This window comes from Protopterus annectens, chromosome 2.part2, assembly GCF_019279795.1.
Source record: "Protopterus annectens isolate FY-2018-M chromosome 2.part2, PAN1.0, whole genome shotgun sequence".
Classification (NCBI taxonomy): domain Eukaryota; kingdom Metazoa; phylum Chordata; order Ceratodontiformes; family Protopteridae; genus Protopterus; species Protopterus annectens.
The window spans coordinates 778,093,326-778,107,785 of NC_056730.1; the positions used below are offsets into that span (position 1 = coordinate 778,093,326).

General features: G+C 37.9%; 1 protein-coding gene across 1 annotated transcript in view; it reads right to left on the reverse strand.

Annotated features, from left to right (window-relative positions):
• The window catches only part of EDIL3 (EGF like repeats and discoidin domains 3), a 3,472,995-nt gene that overhangs the window by 1,447,668 nt on the left and 2,010,867 nt on the right, over window positions 1-14,460 (reverse strand). The window contains exon 6 of the mRNA XM_044064145.1: window positions 628-809. Coding sequence (XP_043920080.1) covers window positions 628-809 — 182 coding nt within the window. The remainder of the gene's footprint in view (window positions 1-627; window positions 810-14,460) is intronic.

Genomic DNA, 14,460 nt, shown 5'->3' on the forward strand with positions numbered 1-14,460 from the left:
TAAAAAATAAAATAAATAGACAAAACAGCATTTCATTAAATGGAATTGTTATACCTAATACAAAAACTATTTTAAGTTTCAATGTTGTCTTACAGCAGTACTGGATATATTGTACAACACATGCATTTCTAGGACAAATCCGTATAGTCTGAATCTTCAAATGATACAGATTTGTTGTCTAAACAGAGGAAACTACTGCTATAGCACACAGTTTCATGAAAAATGTTGTGAGGTGCAAGGGCACACAGAATCTGCTTTTGCAGTTTAGGACAAACATGCTGTATGCCCCACTTTTACCTAAATTTACTTATTTAGTATTCACACTCTTACCAGCTCTATGCAGCGAAACAAATCTGCCCATTTATCTGTGGTTGGTTTCAATAAAACTGAAGGATGACACTTTAAATATGCCAACAGAGTAACTGATGTTTCTCAGCTAATTATAATGCATTCAGCCTGACAGAAGTTACAAGTCTGCATCTGTACAGGCAACTCTTGTTTTGCCAAAGCACCTTTCTTTTAATAAGTTTCTGTCATCAGATTTAATAAACAGTCCAAGAAGCACTTTCAGATGCATTCCAGCTTTGTCTGGCACAATTTTACATGTTCATTTCCCCCATCTGTTACCTGAATCCAAGGCCATCTGTCATTTTCCGCTGAAGACCACGCATTCACAAGGCCCTTCTTATTCAGTCTGGCAAAATAAGGATACCACTTCTGCAGGCCAAAAAAAGCTTGATGCGTTGATGATGCAGTAATCTGCTGGTTCGATATAATTCCTCCCTCCATCCCAAGTGGACCAGAGCACTCTGTATGGAAATTCAGAAGGAATACTAATTTAGCTACATTACATGACAGAATGCAGTCACTAAAACATATTAACCTCACTGATAAATGAAAATAAGTAATATGACTATGCTCAAACTCATTTTCTGAACACCTGACAGCTGTAAGTGCAAGCAAACGGCCACTGATTCTTGCCACCTTAGCCACACTCAGTATTAGCTGTGTTTCAATATCTACTATTCAAGCCACTGATTTAAATAGGGTTAAAGCTTTCTTTAATTGTATTTAGCAATCATTTATTTTCAGAATTTTAGCTCAAAATACTTAAGAGCAGCAAAGCAGGAAAAATGGACACTTACTTAAATAATTTTCTTTACAGCTACATATAGAAAACAAAATCAACTAATTTGCAAGTAAGCACAATAAACAGACAGCACACTTACAACACTGAATAGGCGAGCCTCAGATTGAGAAACCACAGACTGCTACTTGGCTACATGCTTGGAAACATCATTCATGTAAAAATTAACTCCCTACTTTTAAAATGTACACTTTTTTGAAATATTGACAGTATTATCTGGACAACCATCTCTATACACTCAGAAAACCTGGCATATACATTGCCAAGAATGTGCATAAAAACATCTGTGAGGATAACTCAGATACTTCATATGTAAAATTTTACATATGGATTCCATGCATTTTGTTGAATGTGCATCTGGCCGACAAACACAGGAGGTGGCATTTAATGTCAATGGTACGGATGCCCACATGATCCAAATGTGGAGGCTGTATTTTATCAGGACAGTTAAGTGACACTGGAGTGGGTTAGAGGGTTTGTGAATTTCTTAGTGAGTTTGGGTTAGGGTCAAGGATAGGTGTTGTATGTTTGTATGCAAGTATGTGTATTTTAAGGTAAGGGTAAGGCTTAGGTAAGGGGACAGATTAGTTAGTGTGCGTTTTTAGGTTTGTGAGTGTCTTGTGAAGTGGCAGGTATTACAGAAGGATTTTATTAAGGTAAGGTGTAGGGTTACGGTTGGGGGGGAAGGGGCAGGGTTAGGGTTCTCACCTATTACTAATGTGCTGCAGGGAGGCACAGCCTTAATAACCTTATCATAATGAAATTCTTCCTGTAACAATGCCACTATTCAGTCAAATTTTAGGCTAGTGTTATGGGGGGGAGATTATTGTTCAGATTAGGAAAAAATTAGTATTCCATTGTCCATCTTTTTTGTTTGACATTTAGTTTCTTTGAAATTATGTTTTCATTGACATTAACTACAACTATAGTTGATCATATATAATATATATATATATATATATATATATATATATATATATATATATATATAGATGGATTTCCTTTTAAATTTCAAATTACCAGAATCTTGAATCGCAAAATGTTGAGACCAGAATAGTGAAAGTTCATTTCACTGAAAGATTACATTATCGAGTTTTAGTATGCCATAATTATGTTAAGTTTTGTGTGGTATGCCGTTATGGTGTTGTCGTGTATAGGAAGTAGTATTGCAGCTGTAAGGTGTTGATAGAGTGAAACTTCGGTTAGGTATGAAATATATTTGTCTTTCAAGAGGAGGTGTGGAGGAATTGTTATAGGTAATGTTGTTTTTTTCATTTATTAAGTGGTATATTGGTAAGGAAGGTCTGTGTGTATATTTGTGTATGTGACTATGTTGACATACATTGTGGAACGGTATATTTACAGTTTTCTCCACTGTAGTGCAATCTCAGAGTTGCTTTATTAATTTAGCAGGTGGTGTGGGGAGTGCAGGGAGTCTTCTCCCTGCTTAAGTGTAAAGAATTAGACAGGTATCTGCTTTAAGTGATATTTTGTGTTACGGTAGTTTCAAGTTTCAGCAAAATAAAGTTTCGCTATTTTGTGTCGACATTTTGCGATATGGGATATTGATAATTTGAAAGTAACCCCATTTATATGTGTGTGTGTGTGATGGTGTATTTTTATATATATATATATATATATACACATATGGTTCCACTTTATCGCGAAATACTGAAATCTCAAATTTCAGTATCCCAAGACCATAAAGTTGAACTTTCTAAATGCCGAAACCCCAAAACCGTGAAACACAAAATCACGAACATAAACACACCATACACCACACAACACATACATCATACAACCCACACTACAACAAATCAACAAACAAAACACACACAAACATAAAAACACAAACCAACAAACTATACTTCATATAAGCAGGGGGGCAAGCCACCTTGCACCCCAGCCCTCATTTACATATACTAACTCCGAGATCGCACCAAACATAAAAAGCAAACTCACCACTACACACTCTACAGTATCCTCGCACACACACACACACACTCACACATCACAAATATACAAACACCACCACTTTTAACACTTAAACACTCATACTTTTACCTGCCTAACCCATTCATAAAACTTCCAAACACACTCACATACACTGAAACACATACCTAAAACACAACAAAATACCCATTTACTTTAGATACCAGCTAAATCGACACATTACACGATATATCCTGCACACACTACATCCAGTGTCAAATACTGGAACACCATAACAGCGAATGTGACATTTCCGGATTCGCGCTTATGGAGTTTCGGGATTTTGAAAATTCCACTTTATGGTCTCGAGATACTGAAATTTGAGATTTCAGAATTTTGAGATTATAAAGTGGAACTATATATATATATATATATATATATATATATATATATATATACATGCATATAGATTAGGGTTATGTAGTATATTTTTATTGTTAGTTCATGCTAATTGCCTGTAAAAAAGGATGTAATGGGGAGCTTTTCTCTCTGAGCCTAAGAAATAAATGTGACCAAGTGGAAGAACATTCCGTACCTATTAAATGTATAAGTTACTGTGTTAATCTTACTGCCGCCACAACCACAACAGCATGCATTCGGTGCATAGACAGGACAGCAGTAACAGGGAAAGCATACACTGCAGAGATGTAAACAACTGCACAAAATACTGGTAGAAGACCAAATATTAAAGAGTATTATGTTCCTGTAACTAATGTGTTTTGTATATGAGATATGGTTATCAACAAATTCACCTTCAGTGTGGAGAAAAACATAGTTCTAAAGGTGAATCTTAACATTCACAAGACGTACACATAAGTCGCTGTGATTAGACAGCCACAATCATAATTCTGTGTAGTGCATGGAACTTTATCTGCACTGTGTACTACTGGTCACAGAAAAAAGTGTAGAAGCGTGAACTTTCACTCAGCCACACAAACAGAAAGCAGAAGAGAAGTGTTAGCCTAAAGAAAAAATAACTATGAAAATTGTTAGTTCATTTTGCTTCATTTTTTTATAGTGAAAAGTGCATAACACCTTTTAAAGCTATGAAAATGCTTCAGCCACTATTTTTCTGTGGATGCAGTTATGCTCTAGGATAAGACTAGATCCTAACAGTGTAGAATGGTGCTTAACAGACTTTGTTAAGCCCTTTATTATGTTAAAAATGTGTTTAACCAAGCTGCCTTTTTCCCAAGCCAAGAGCAATATTATGGTACTCCGTGCATTACAAAAGGATTATTTTCATCTACTTAACATGTGAAATAGTGTGCAAGCAATTTTAATATTCACAGCAAATGAGCAATAGTTTTTTAGCCATAGGTATATATACTAGACATACCTCACTTCTGAATATTTCTTATTTTGCCAAAAATAAATATATTTTCAGGCAAAATCAGTACAAAAGTGTTTCTGTAACCTAGACATGTCTTGCAAATTCTTTTTGCTCATTAGCAAGTTTCTGTCAAATGGCATTGCCCTGTGTTAGGATGGATAAAACCTGCATGAAAAGGCTAAGTGACCTTAAATCATCAATCATATTGGTGCTATGTGTCTCCTGTCCTCTAATGATGTATACGCAGGAAAAAGACACAGCCTGCTTGATGTCACCAATACATAACAGTGACATTTAAGTATTGAAAATAATCTGCATTCTAAAAATCCTTTACACAGCTTATCTGCCTTTTGTATAAAATTGTGTTAATTCCATGGCCTTTTTATGCTGAGAATCTAGCTCTCACTCCAGTGACAGAAAATATAGTATAACTAGATTTTGTTTTATTTTAGTTTGTTCCAGAAACATTGTATATACAGAATCCTTTATTAAACTTTCTTGTGTAAAATTAATACACAGAAAATCTTCTGTAAGAGGCTTCAATAAGGTATTCACAACTGAGCTTTATCTGGCTTCCCAATGCAATGCTGAATTCTAATGCAGTTTCTTATACCTCTCAACTGCTGTGATTTAGGCACAGAGTTATGATTTTGGCTCTCAGATTTAGCCTTGCTCCACCTAGATTTACAAGGCTCGTCATAAAGGTAGACTCATTTATGGCTATATAATTTATTAAATACATAAACTAAGCCTATACAAAGATTCACTATCACCAGCATTACAGGGTCTGATACATAAAGGCCCTCAATTGTGAAAAATAAGAAATGTATCATCTTTCTAATTCTCTGCTATGATTTTTTTAGAGGTTAGTACTATATTTTTAATGCTCATGGGTTGAGAGGTATGCTGCTCCCACCCCTTCAAGACAAAACCAAAAGTTAACAATGGGCAGGGGATAAACTTTTTGGCATACATTCATATACCCTTGTCAGTACAAACTGTGCATTTTACAAACTCAGCATTAAAATGGTAGAACTAGAGATAAAAAAATCTACGCTGCTCCATTAACAGAGAAAAATCTACGCTGCTCCATTACCAGAAAAAAAAATCTACGCTGCTCCATTAACAGGAAAAAGAGAAGCTAAAGTAATATGGCAACAAGTTCTACAGTTCGTCAAGCTTTCAGACTAACAGGACTCCTTTGTTATGAGTTATGCAATTTAAAGGTGTATATTTCAGTATGGCAAAAGAGAAACTTGAGCAAGCTTGCATTCCCCATGTAAAGGATGCCCAGAATACCCAGCAGTCCACTCCCTATATAAAGGATGTCCAGAATATCCAACTGCCCATTCCCTATGTAAAGGATGTCCAGAATATCCAACTGTCCATTCCCTATGTAAAGGATGTCTAGAATACCTAACTGTCCCTTACATGTATAAAGGATCTCTGGAATACCTGACTGTCCATTTCCTGTGTAAAGGATGTCCGGAATATCACAGCCATCCTTAGCTCTGCCCTATACCACCATTATTAACTGAATACACTTTCAAATGATAAATGCCGCTAACCAATGGCATTCTCTTCAAAGCAAACATTAAGACAGTTTACAACTTCTGTTGTTAATCCTCAAACCAGACCAGAACACTGTCATTTTGAGTTTATTTGTACAAAGCAAACAATTGTTGCAATCCAAAATGAGCTTGCAATGATGGGATTATTGTTTCAAAAGATCCACTGTAGTTTCCTACCTAGGATTTATAAAATAATATATTACGTTAATGCCATTTCAGTAGCAAATGTAGCATTTCATATCATTTTCTTCTGATCAAAACAAAGCCAGTAATAACCTTCTTAGTGATGAACACAACTGATGCTTGATTTATTTCACTTACTGATGTGCTCGTAACTTCCACAAGGACATGATGTCAGCAAGCTGCTGCTCCCACCCTTCAGGAAGCACTCTGTTGTTGGCTCCCCACCTTGAGATGCTTCATGTGCTTGTGCACACCCCACCCCAACCCCCAGGACAGGCGTGCCCCTGACAGTGCCTCAGATGCCAAGCCACTAAACAAACCTTGGTCACTTTGGCCATAGTCAAGGCTTTATCTTGTGATGCCACAGCTCTGGATGCACGTTTGTTTTTTTTTTTTAAGTCTGACTTGTGGAGCTAAACTTACACACCACGAAAAATTTATAATCTGTTTTGCTTGTTCTTCCTACTCCTGTCATGTTATGCAGTTGTGCTCCTATTCCCCCAGAACTTCATTTGGAAACAATGGTGCAGTGAAGGGAGCCAATGCCATCAAATGCAACACCTTACAAAATGCAGTAAATGATGAGGAAGGATTTAGACCACAAAGAAACGTGTTCTATAGCTGTATTCTTCACATTCTTAAATATTATGTCTTTCTTTTTAACACTACAAAGTGATCAACAGAGATCTTAGAAGATTTTGAAAAGAGATTTAACAGAAAGTTCTGAAGTTTCATTTTGCACAAACAGCTGGCCTGCCCCAGCTTGCAACCTAAGTATTTACACTTCCTCAGATACTCTATTAACAGACATTGGCAAGATAATAAACCTTGTTACTGGTTTATTACTTCCTTCCTTATGAATTATTTTCATTACTTTGCATTAGGTAAGTCAGCTTCTAAAAGGCTCTTGACTGGTTGTTTTCCTTAGTAACAAAATTCAAAAAACAGGTCCATGAAAACATCTTCTACTGGGTAAGAGTACTCTAACATTCATGCAGTATGCTTCTTGATTTAATAATGGTGAGTGGGTCAGGCCTATTATTATTATTGCCTGTTTTCAGGTGGAATCATGCTTTTTTATGCTGAGGTTAGTTGTAGAGGAGGAGATATTGCTGATAAAGTGGGAGGGATGAGGAGCACGGATAAGATGTCTTTGTTCAGAAAATGAGTGTGTAAAGAAAATCATTGTTGTTCGGAAGTTAGTGTACAGAGAAAATCAATGTAAATGCTCATGAAAGTTAAGAGGGGTAAAAAACAGAATGAGTGATGAAATAAGGGCAACATTATCAGTACCACAATGGATAGGACAGATTTAACTGTCCAAATGGAAAAGACTTTAAAAACTGGTAAAAGCATGTCCTGAAAAAAGACATGTAGTTGGTCTACAGTGTGGACTAATAAACGGCCTCTGCAACAACTGGTCAGGGGAAAAGTATTTCAAAGGCATGAGTATCACACCAGAACTGGCAGGTTACTGAGGAAAGACAGATGAGGAAAACTAAACCCGGTCAAGCTCTATTTAATGGGGATAAAATGAAGAGAGATAAGACATCAGTGTTTAGATGCTTATGGGAAGTACCAGGGACAGAAATAATCACATGTAACACTAAAGCTGACTGTTGTGGATTCAAGCCCCTGGATATCAGTAGACCTTTAAAATAAATAAGAATAGGAATGGTTAGAAATCAGCTTTTACACAAAAAGAGCAAGATAAAATAAATGCAGTGAAGTAAAAAAAGAGAGACAGAGGCATTTAATGGCAATTTCATCAGAAATTTCAGCTAGTGCTGGCAAAATCGACATTTCAACAATGCTATGACAAATAAATGCTAAAAGAAATGCAGGAAAATTATGATCCAAGACCTTAGTGGACAATTTGACTGAAGATGTGATTGCCTTTTTCACACAGTGTCCATTTTAATTGAAGATGTGAAATTACAATTAGGAATGCACTGTGAAAACATTACAAATTGCAGTTCCAATTTTTGATGAGGAACGGTAATGAACTGAGAGTAGACAAAAAAAGTACAGCTGGATGTTAGTGAAAGGAAACTGATGAATGTTTTAAACAGTGTATATGTAGGCAAGCCACCAAAAATCATATTTTAAAGATGGAGAGGATGTTTATTCTATAATCAGATGTTTTCTGTGTAAACAAATGTGACATTTTAGAAGGTCATGCTTACTTTATCTGAATTAGAATAAAGTATATTTGAGGAGTGTCTCTACCACAATAAAGTAAGTGAAACAGATTTTAAATGAATAGTTGAAAACCAAAAAATAACACAAATAATTAAAGAAAAGATAGTGTTGCAACAGAAAAAAAAGATATGTATGACAAGAGAAATAAAAAAAATGTTAAATGATGTACATACTAGTCTGAGTATGGATTCAGAGAATGGAGGCTTTATAGAACAAAGACAATTAAAGCAATTTAAGCAAAGAGTGCAAAGCAAAGTCCCTACCTTTTAAAATGTTACAACTGGATTTGGTTTATGAAATATGTAAATAGGAAGAAAGAGGATGTTAGGGTTAATAAGTAATGTTGAATGGGCTCCATGTCCATCTAGCATATCATAAAACTGAATCATAAAAAGAGATACCAAAGGTACTCACTTATGGTACTTATTTTAATGTTAGAGCAGCTTGGAGAACTAAGTTTTCATTAAACGTTAGGTAAATGACTAGCAAAGGTGTTCAGGGAGGGCAAAGTTGTAGTTCCACAGATTTCATCTAAAGATGCTCTTTGGGGAAAAAACCTGTTGAAATAACAGCAGCTCTAGCTGAGTACACTTTAGGCAAGCCTGCTAACTCCTCCTCATACTTCCTTGTGATAGACAGTGAGATACAAGGTGCCAAACACTGCTCAGTCATCATGAGATACAAGGAGCCAAACACTGCTCAGTCATTTTGAGATACAAGGAGCCAAACACTGCTCAGTCATCATGAGATACAAGGAGCCAAACACTGCTAAGTCAGTCTGAGATAAAAGGAGCCAACCACTGCTCAGTCATTATGAGACACAAGGAGCCAAACACTGCTCAGTTATTATGAGACACAAGGAGCCAAACACTGCTCAATCATCATGAGATACAAAGAGCCAAACACTGCTCAGTCATTTTGAGATACAAGGAGCCAAACACTGCTCAGTCATCATGAGATACAAGGAGCCAAACACTGCTCAGTCATCATGAGATACAAGGAGCCAAACACTGCTCAGTCATCCTGAGATACAAGGAGTCAAACACTGCTCAGTCATCATGAGATACAAGGAGCCAAACACTGCTCAGTCATCATGAGATACAAGGAGCCAAACACTGCTCAGTCATCATGAGATACAAGGAGCCAAACACTGCTCAGTCATCCTGAGATACAAGGAGTCAAACACTGCTCAGTCATCATGAGATACAAGGAGCCAAACACTGCTCAGTCATCATGAGATACAAGGAGCCAAACACTGCTCAGTCATTTTGAGATACAAGGAGCCAAACACTGCTCAGTCATCATGAGATACAAGGAGCCAAACACTGCTAAGTCAGTCTGAGATAAAAGGAGCCAACCACTGCTCAGTCATTATGAGACACAAGGAGCCAAACACTGCTCAGTTATTATGAGACACAAGGAGCCAAACACTGCTCAGTCATCATGAGATACAAGGAGCCAAACACTGCTCAGTCATCATGAGATACAAGGAGCCAAACACTGCTCAGTCATCATGAGATACAAGGAGCCAAACACTGCTCAATCATCATGAGATACAAGGAGCCAAACACTGCTCAGTCATCATGAGATACAAGGAGCCAAACACTGCTCAGTCATCATGAGATACAAGGAGCCAAACACTGCTCAGTCATCCTGAGATACAAGGAGTCAAACACTGCTCAGTCATTATGAGATACAAGGAGCCAATCACTGCTCAGTCATCATGAGATACAAGGAGCCAAACACTGCTCAGTCATTATGAGATACAAGGAGCCAAACACTGCTCAGTCATCATGAGATACAAGGAGCCAAATACTGCTCAGTCATTATGAGATACAAGGAGCCAATCACTGCTCAGTCATTATGAGATACAAGGAGCCAAACACTGCTCAGTCACTATTAGATACAAGGAGCCAAACACTGCTCAGTTATTATTTGCCTTAGTTTCTGTGACCCAAAAGAAATGGCTTTTTATCTGTTTCTCAAAGCCTTGGTCCTGTTCACATAACACATAACTTGCCTGTTGATATCCATATAGTTCAGCATTCTATCTTTAGTTAGAATATCTGCAGAATACTGCAAGACCAATAAACAGAGACAACCTAGATTTGGTAATAATCCTTTGCAAAAAAAAAAAGGTGGACTCTTCCTTAAAGAAACAATATCTTTATGGAAAACCAAGTACAGAGTGTTGACAAATAAGGCACTTAATTGAGAGCCTATTAAATGAATTAAAAGCAATTAAGAAAAGGGTCTGCTACATCAAAAACTCAAATGTACAGATATTGCTGATTTAAATACAGAAAGAGTTTTTTTTCTCCACAATGAAGTATAAATCCCAAGCAGTAGAGACAAAGGCTTGCCTGCTAGCAGTGGATGAATGGACACCTGCAGTAACCTACTGTCAGGTGCGCAGGCTAGTGACTAGTGAAGTGGACAGGCATTTGGATACCCACATGGAGAACATGGAGTGCATTCTGGGGTAACTTGGGGAGTCATTCGACTGATGAGCTGCAGCCACTAGACCTGCAGGGGTGCAACAGCTATGCTGGTGTATGATGCCTGAGTATGGTAATCTTTAGCAGTCTGGCAGTCAGCCATGCCAGCAGTTCACTCTATCCCCTTCTCACTGTCACCACTCCCCTCCTGTGTCCTTCCCAGTACTTTGCTCACTGCGCATTCCTCCCCTTCAATACTTGCCTGCCTTGTCTGTGTGTGCCCATCCTTAGTACAACCCATCTTCAGTATATACAACAACCCTGTCTGTCAGTGTACATGTTCCATGTTTGCCTGGCTGCACCCTCTACCATTATTTTCTCACCATACCATCCAAAACCATCCCTTTTTGCGTTTGACAAGTTGACATTCAACAACTTGTCTGTAACCTGTATATGTATGTATATATGTGTGTGTGTGTGTGTGTGTGTGTAGTAGGGTTCCATTCATTGCACTAAATTCTAAGTTTTGTTAAAAATGAATGCATTGTTTTGTCAAATTGCCAATTCATGTTACACTGAAAGCAATGAGCATGGCTTACAATGAAATCTGTGGACAGAGGAGTTAGAGAAGTTTATCCTTATCCCTGATGCATGCAGTCTCAAAGGTTAGTATACTGAAGAGTCATGAAAGTGTTATGATTGCATGCAAAATTTGCCTCCCCCTGTAAGAACACTGTTTTATGTATGATCTTCAGTGGCTCAGGATGTTGCGGTACTGGTTTTGTCAAGGTGTTCCCATTAAACTTTGCTTCACTGGACCAATAGAATCTTGTATAAACATAATATACACACAGACACAAACATATATATGATATACCGAAACATATATAAACAAGCATTTAACAATTAATTAATTTGTGTATATATATATATATATATATATATATATATATATATATATGTATATATATATATATAAACGTGAAAAACACTGGAACATGAAATTCTTCTAAACGAAATTTAAAGTTTGTGCTGCTTAACAATGGGAGTCAACATGATACTGGAATCATTGCAAGGATTCCTTGCCATGGAGGATGCTGACATTTGTGCAGTCACTGAAACCTACATCAAAGCTGCAGAGAGTACCCCAGCCTTACCAGGCTACTCATCCTACCATGCATTCAGACCCCAAATGGAGGGCTGCAAAGCCAAAGGAGGTGGAGTTTTAATATTTATCAAAGACATACACACCTCCATGCTGGCCAAACAGTATGACACACAGGAGATACTCCAAATGCAGTTAACTGTTGAAAAAAACACCTATTCAAATCATAGTTACAGACCCCCAACCATGACTCAGGACACCCACTCCACATACCTGGATTTACTTGAGTCCATCACGATTCAACCCTTTACCATGATGCTGGGTGACTGCAACTACCCAACCGTAGAGTGGAAGACCTATTCTAGCTCAAACGTGAACTCCCAGAGATTGCTCGACTTTGTCAATGCCAATGCATTGGAACAGCTGGTCAACACCCCATGAGAGGTGAAAATATCATGGAGCTCGTAATAACCAACATGATTAGCCACTGTAGCACCCCTGCAGTATCCTCCTCCTTGGTAAGATCTGACCATAAAGCAATCACTTTTCAAAGTCACCATCTCCCCTGACCCTGCCCTCCCCATCAGGGTCAAACAAAAAAACTTTACCAAAGGTGACTATAATCACCTGAGAGCAGGTACATGCCACCATCCCTTCAGTTGGAACTAGCACTAATGTACAAGGCTAAACCAAAAAACTATATGAGCACCTACATATATAGCAGTAAGAGACAGGACCAAATCATCTTCCACAAGGAAGAGTAAACCTGTCTGGTGGACAGCAGCAATAAACAAACTCTATAATAAAAGGAAAAAAATTACTATCCAGGACCAAGAAGGCGCAAGTGCCAAGTTGGAACCAATCTCTCATTTGCCCAAATAAGCAGCTAAGGTCAGCGGTGAAATCCTCTAAGGCTAACTCTGAGTCCAAATTGGCGACATCCACTAAGGACAATCACAAGGCCTACTTCACATACGTCTGCAATCTCAAATGTAACACCCAAATCTGCTCTGAACTGGTGGTCAAGAACACCACATACACAAAAGTCATAGATATAGACAACCTGCTGGCAGAAGGTTCAGTGAAATCTACAGCCCCTGTCCCCCATCAATAAACCAGAACATCTCCAGCACCTGCACCCCTCCTCCCATCACCAGGGAGCAGGTCTTTAATGCCCCAGCCTTGATGGAGTTGCTGCATATCTGTAAGTCAAACTAAGCTCACGCAACCCACATGTAAGGCCTCAACCTGGTCAGAGAAAATTAACAGAATTTGTTGTCAGGATAGACTTGTGTTCCAAAGACTCTGCCATCTGTTTAACAGACTCCCACTCCATGTCAAGCAGAGTACATCACTAGCCCTCTTTAAGAGGAACCTGGACAGGTGGATGGGAAACAGACAATAAACCTCTGGGATCCTACCTGCTGGATAGGGGAAACAGGTGCTGACTTTGTGGGAACATGGGTGAAATTCTTGGCTAGGCTTAAAAGGGCCTCCAAGTCAATAGCCTAGTATCATGCTATAAACCTATGAAATGTATTCTCATTCTTATTCAAGAACAAATGCTGTTGCATAAATAGACACTGCAGATCAGACCAGGGTCATTCCCTATATCTGCTACTGAAATCTTGCCAAAGCGAGGTACTTCTAAAAAAGTTTTACCATTTATAGAGTTGTTTACTCCTTTACATTAAGTTTCTTCTTCTCTTCTGGCCTTCCTTCAGAATTTTCTACAGAAGTGTAAGTGCATAAACCCATTTATTCAGAAACACTGTTAACATAAATCTGTCCATTTTATCACTGTTTATCCACATCCTGTTTGTGTCACCGTTTATTTACTGTCTCTGTCACTGACTGGACTGGAGCTAAGCAACACTGACAAAAATGATTAATCCAGAAGTGTAGCTCCATGCATTTCATACTGCTAAACTTTAGCCTCTATTCCACTCCCCAACCAGTGTAGTAATTTAAAAAAGCCATAAAGAAGCAATCTAGATAAAAAAAAACTGCCTGGTGCCCTTAAAACCAGCACAGCAATGGACATAAATACTGCTAACATACAATCACATATTTTGTTAAGCTCTGCAATGATAAATCTTGAGACAGCTCTTCAGTAATCTTTCCTGCCCAGAAAGGAAACTAAACTGAAATCAAATGTTTTTAAACTTCATCTATGACACAAAATCCATAGACTGCTTCATCTGTCAAACTTGCCAACGTTTTTTCATCGTCTTATAAATATAATTTCTAACACAATTTATAATGGTCACATGCTTAAAAATGATTAGCAAGACAGACAGCATTGAAACATATCTGCTAAGACTAGTAAGGACATGGGATTCATCTGCTGGATTTCAACGTAAATAACATCGGTGCATTATTATCTATTACTGCAGCTTCAGTTTTCTTCCAACACCCCAAAACATGCAGGTGGGTAAACTGCCGAACCTTCAAACTGCCTGTAGGTGTGTCTGTGTGTGTACTGTTAC